This window comes from Staurois parvus, unplaced genomic scaffold (assembly GCF_062004578.1).
Source record: "Staurois parvus isolate SC_StPar_1 unplaced genomic scaffold, SC_StPar_1.0 ptg002413l, whole genome shotgun sequence".
In the NCBI taxonomy this organism is placed as follows: domain Eukaryota; kingdom Metazoa; phylum Chordata; class Amphibia; order Anura; family Ranidae; genus Staurois; species Staurois parvus.
Window position 1 is genome coordinate 40,052 of NW_028320209.1, and position 6,354 is coordinate 46,405.

At 49.8% G+C, this 6,354-nt stretch overlaps 1 protein-coding gene across 1 annotated transcript; it reads right to left on the reverse strand.

Annotated features, from left to right (window-relative positions):
- Positions 1 to 1,671: 1,671 nt before the first annotated feature.
- Positions 1,672 to 2,658, reverse strand: LOC149430912 (olfactory receptor 51E1-like). Its single transcript, XM_089665928.1, has one exon. The coding sequence runs from the start codon at positions 2,641 to 2,643 to the stop codon at positions 1,672 to 1,674; it is 972 nt and encodes a 323-aa protein (XP_089522054.1). The 5' UTR covers positions 2,644 to 2,658.
- Between the last annotated feature and the right edge of the window lie 3,696 nt (positions 2,659 to 6,354).

The following is a 6,354-nucleotide window of genomic DNA, read 5'->3' on the forward strand; positions in this document are numbered from 1 at the left end:
TTTCCCGGTGCTTCTGTGTTGCTGAATTCTTGGATTTCCCATTGCTGATTTAGCTCACCCTTGGACCTGTCTTGGCTTCTCTCCTGGCTCTGACCCCAGCTTATTCCAATAGACTACGATTACTGCCTGCTCCTTGTGTATGACCTCCGCCAGATCTTGACCACGCTTCGGCTTCTGTTCCTGACTCACCTACTGTGCATGATCCTGGCTCTGGTTCCTAACTCCGCCTCCTGTTCTGCTCACTTATCAAGATCCGCCTGTGCATCTAGAGTTCCTCCTGTCCTCCTGGTACCATGTCATGGTCAAGACTTCACCTGCCCATCTAGAGTGTCTACTGCCCTGCTGACACCACTGCAAGGTCAAGTCCCTTTCGGGTGCCTCATCCACTCTGTTCATCAGGCAACGTCGCAGCTGGCAACCTGTGCTTCTTTGGAGGCAGCATTTCCTCTCTCCACCTTCAGGGGTACTCTATACTTAGCTGCAAGGGAAGCCCTCTTGTCACTTCGGCCTGGGACCCGGTACGTGACCCTGGGGTATTTCGGGGATATTTCCATGGATAAGACCAATTTGTAGGCAGGTGCAGTTTGTTTTTTCCACTGCAGGTGGCGCTCCACCGGAGCGGCTCTGCAGCTGGAAAGGAAGTCATGAGGAACTTGGTTCCTCTATGGCAAGGGTGTCAAACTTGTGGCCCTCCAGCTGTTGCCAAACTACAAGTCCCATCATGCTGCTGTCTTTGGGAGTCATGCTTGTAACAGTCAATCTTGCAATGCCTCATGGGACTTGTAGTTTGGCAACAACTGGAGGGCTCCAGTTGGACACCCGTGCTCTATGGTTTCCTGGGACACTGGGGAAGCAATCCGGTTGAATGCTGTTGGCCCATGTGACTCAAGCAGCCATCTGTGGTGAGGGAGAGCCTACCTAAGACCCTCACTCCCGTGTTTTGGCTCACTTGTTTGAGTGGGTAGTGCAGGGAAAGGTACCCAGCCTGTGAGGGACAGAACTAGCGGTAGGGAAGGCTTCCTGACGAGGTGGAAAAGCATCTCTTCTGGACATCTTCCAGACTGGGCACGAAACAGCCAGGCCAGATCCTGCCTCTGTCTACAGATGCTGTTAGATCAGCTGGAACCCGCTCCGTTCCCATTGCTGAAACTGTGAGTGCACTTGCTTGGGCAGTCTTCCCACCGGGTTTGTTGTGAACTGTTGCTGCATGACTTCAATACAAGTTCATTATTGCACCTGACTTATTGCAACTGGACCATGCTGCACCCCACCTACAAATTCCCCATAGCAGGGGTCAACATTTGAACTTATTACTCCGCTAAACATTCTTTTAACTTTTCGATTTTATTAAGAAATATGTTTTTTTTCATCTTTATGTTTGGTATATACGTTTTCTATTTACCGAATAGTCCCACTGTCCCTTTCTTTCAGTGATGATATGAACATTCGTGGATGTGGTGCAACCATCTTGGAGGCCAGCCGTTCATAGAGCTTCGTCAGTAAGTGCCGCTTTGTGTTCTGTGAACTGTCTCCTGTCTGGCCGACGGCAACCACTTCCCACATCCAGCGGCAGCAGAAGTCTATTTTAGACCGGAGAAGTGCGAACTTGTAGATTTCGATCATAACTCAGTTTCCTCCATTTCCTTTCGTCGAGGTTCCAGTAGAATTTTCCTAATTTTGCAAGTCCCCTGATGTTCTGCTTGACTTTAATACTTTGCTGAACAGTCTGCTGAGCCTGGTGCGGATTTGCTTAGTTTTGATTCCATAAATGATGGGGTTAATCACGGGGGAAAACAGGAGATATATATTCCCAAACAGGACATGAAGATTGGGGGCTGTGCTACTTGGAAATCGGTGCACTACAGCAATGCCAATGAAGCCCATGTAGAAGACGATGACAGCACATATATGGGAGACACACGTACTGGTGGCCTTCAGACTGGCCTCGGCCACCACACTAACCACCATTTTTAAAAGTAGTAGATACGAGATGATGATGAACAGAAAGTCGATGCCTACGGTTGAGAGGGCAATAAACAGGCCATAGACGATATTAATCCTTATGTCAGCACAGGCTAACTTCATGACCTCTTGGTGGAGGCAGTAGGAATGAGTCAAAAAATTGTTCCTAAACAAGGGAAACCTTTTAATAATCAACGGTAGAGGAATCATCCCAGCTGCCCCCCTGGTTATAATGACCAAGGTGATATTTTTGATGGTCTTGTGGGTTAAAATGGAAGAATATCTAAGAGGGTGACAAATTGCCACATATCGGTCTATAGCCATTGCCACCAGTATCCCGGACTCCAGGGCAGACAGGAAATGGATGGAGAACATCTGAGTCAGACACATGTCAAAGATGATCTTCCGGTTATCAAACCAGAAGATCCAAAGCATTTTGGGCATGACTGTAGTGGCTATCAAGAGGTCCAATACTGACAGCATGAAAAGGAAGATGAACATGGGCTCATGAAGCGTTTGGTCCGCCTTAATGACACAGAGAATGGTGAAGTTCCCAAGGATAGCAACAATATACAGTAAGACGAGCGGAAAACCAAACCAGAAATGGAAGTCATCGAGATTTGGTATCCCGCTGAGAGTGAAATCATTGATACTGCTGCATGTTGAGTTGAGTGACTCCATGACCTGTGTGCCATCACGTCCCATCACAGGTGGTTCCATACTGACCCGTGTGCCGAGACGTCCAATCTCAGATGGATCCATGCTGACCTGTGTTCCACCACCTTCAATCACCAGAGCCTCATCATCTCCTGAAACAGAAATAACGCATCATTTAGAGGAAGCTCGATACATCATTTACTCACTGGAAAACATTTTGTGCTGAATATTTTTGTAGACACCCTGTGTTGTGAATATGGATGACCAAAGTCGAGAACCCTCTTTTACCCCAAATTTCTGTGAAATTCTGAAGATTTTGATGACATTTTTCCATTTTGATGAAATGCGATAGTCAACGGGGAAGTCGAAATGAAGGTGGTTTCTAAAGCCCAAACTCCTTTGTTTAGCTTTGGATAAAGTAGGGGAGGGTCCCAATAGGGAATTTATCTTCACTTCATGTCCCCCAGATATATCAGGAAATGCCTTCATAGTGAGGGAAATCCTCTCTTAGACAGTTGTCACTAGAACAAATGGCCCCATTGTAAGATTGAATGTCTACTCCTGTCCTGGGGTATTGGCGGAAGATATACTGTACTGTGGGGGTGTACTGGGAAGGTCTGTACTGGGGGGAAATCTGTACTGGGGGGAGCAATATTGGAGATAGGGGATCTGCACTGGGGAGAGCTCTACTCTGGGAGGCAGATCTATACTGGGGGAAGATCTGTAATGGGGTGAATAGATCTGTGTTTGGGGGGAATCTGTACTGAGGTTGGCTCTCTACTGGTGGGTAGATCTGTATTGTTGGAAAGAATATGCACTGAGGGGGAGATCTTTACTGGGGGGAAGATCTGTACTTGGGGAGAGCTGTACTGTGAGGGAATAATATATACTGGGGGGTGGGGAGATATATACTGGGGTAGGAGCTGCACCGGGGAGAGATATGTATGGGAGGGTCTGTATGGGGAAGAGATCTGTACTGGGGAGGTCTTTACTGAGGAGAATCTATACTGGGTGGATCAGTACTGAGGGAGTGTTGAACTGGGGGGATCTGTACTGGGGGAAGGGATCTTTACTAGTAGGAGGGGGATAATCTGTACTGGAGGAGATCTGTACTGAGGGAAATCTGTGCTGGGGGAGTGTTGTACTGGGGAGATATGTACTGGGGGAAGGGATCTTTACTAGTAGGAGGGGGAGAATCTGTACTGGGGGAGATCTGTACTGAGGGGAATCTGTACTGGGGGAGTGTTGTACAGGGGACATATGTACTGGGGGAACAGGGGCAAACTGAACATTTGGGAACTCGGGCACTGCCCGAGGGCCCGGGTTCAGTAGGGGGCCCCATGAGATGCCCCTGGTACCTTTCATAGACTTTTTTGGGTGTGGTTTAAGTGTGGGCAAGGACACAGGGGCCCCATGATCCCCTATTGCCCGGGGGCCCCATGAGTTATCAGTCCGCCCCAGGGGGTAAAGGGATATTTATTAGTAGTAGGAGGAGAATCTGTACTGGGGGAGAACTTTACTGAGGGGAATCTGTACTGGGGGAGTGTTGAACTGAGAAGAATGTGTACTGGGGGAGTGTTGAACTGGAGGGATCTGTACTGGGGGAGTGTTTAACTGGGGGGATCTGTACTGGGGGAGTGTTGAACTGAGAAGAATGTGTACTGGGGGAGTGTTGAACTGGGGGGATCTGTACTGGGGGAGTGTTGAACTGGGGGGATCTGTACTGGGGGAGTGTTGAACTGGGGGGATCTGTACTGGGGGAGTGTTGAACTGGGGGGATCTGTATTGAGAGAAGGGATCTTTACTGGTAGGAGGGAGATAATCTGTCCTGGGGAGATCTGTACTGAGGGGAATGTGTACTGGGGGAGTGTTGTGCTGGGGAGATATGTACTGGGGGAAGGGATCTTTACTGGTAGGAGGGGGATAATCTGTCCTGGGGAGATCTGTACTGAGGGGAATCTGTACTGGGGGAGTGTTGTACTGGGGAGATATGTACTGGGGGAAGGGATCTTTACTGGTAGGAGGGGGATAATCTGTCCTGGGGAGATCTGTACTGAGGGGAATCTGTACTGGGGGAGTGTTGTACTGGGGAGATATGTACTGGGGGAAGGGATCTTTACTAGTAGTAGGAGGATAATCTGTACTGGGGGAGATTTTACTGAGGGGAATCTGTACTGGGGGAGTGTTGAACTGAGGAGATCTATACTGGGGGAAGGGATCTTTACTAGTAGTAGGAGGGGGATAATCTGTACTGGTGGAGATCTTTACTGAGGGGAATCTGTACTAGTGGAGTGTTGAACTGAAGCAAATGTATACTGGAGGAGTGTTGAACTGGGGGGAATCTGTAATAGTGGAGTGTTGAATTGAAGGGAATCTGTACTGGGGGAGATCTGTACTGGGGGAGTGTTGAACTGAGGGGATCTGTACTGGGGGAAGGGATCTTTACTAGTAGGAGGTGGAGAATCTGTACTGGGGGAGATCTGTACTGAGGGGAATTTGTACTGGGGGAGTGTTGAGCTGAGGGGAATCTGTACTAGTGGAGTGTTGAACTGAAGGGAATCTGTACTGGGGAAGTATTGAACTGGGGGGATCTGTACTGGGGGAAGGGATCTTTACTAGTAGGAGGGGGATAATCTGTACTGGGGGAGATCTGTACTGAGGGGAATCAATACTGGGGGAGTGTTGTACTGGGGAGATATGTACTGAGGGGAAGGGATCTTTATTAGTAGTAGGAGGAGAATCTGTACTGTACATGTACTTTGTGTACTGACCTCCTGACCCCTGCAGTCTGTGCGTTACATGCTCCTGACCCCTGCAGTCTGGGAGTTACATGCTCCCGACCCCTGCAGTCTGTGAGTTACATGCTCCCGACCCCTGCAGTCTGTGAGTTGCATGCTCCTGACCCCTGCAGTCTGTGAGTTACATGCTCCTGACCCCTGCAGTCTGTGAGTTACACGCTCCTGACCCCTGCAGTCTGTGCGTTACATGCTCCTGACCCCTGCAGTCTGTGCGTTACATGCTCCTGACCCCTGCAGTCTGTGCGTTACATGCTCCTGACCCCTGCAGTCTGTGCGTTACATGCTCCTGACCCCTGCAGTCTGTGCGTTACATGCTCCTGACCCCTGCAGTCTGTGCGTTACATGCTCCTGACCCCTGCAGTCTGTGAGTTACATGCTCCTGACCCCTGCAGTCTGTGAGTTACATGCTCCCGACCCCTGCAGTCTGTGAGTTACATGCTCCCGACCCCTGCAGTCTGTGAGTTACATGCTCCTGACCCCTGAAGTCTGTGTATTACATGCTCCTGGCTCCTGCACTCTGTGTGTTACATGCTCCTGACCCCTGCAGTCTGTGTATTACATGCTCCTGACCCCTGCAGTCTGTGTATTACATGCTCCTGACCCCTGCAGTCTGTGTGTTACATGCTCCTGACCCCTGCAGTCTGTGAGTTACATGCTCCCGACCCCTGCAATCTGTGAGTTACATGCTCCCGACCCCTGAAGTCTGTGTATTACATGCTCCTGACCCCTGCAGTCTGTGTATTACATGCTCCCGACCCCTGCAGTCTGTGAGTTACACGCTCCTGACCCCTGCAGTCTGTGCGTTACATGCTCCTGACCCCTGCAGTCTGTGTGTTACATGCTCCTGACCCCTGCAGTCTGTGTATTACATGCTCCTGACCCCTGCAGTCTGTGAGTTACATGCTCCTGACCCCTGCAGTCTGTGAGTTACATGCTC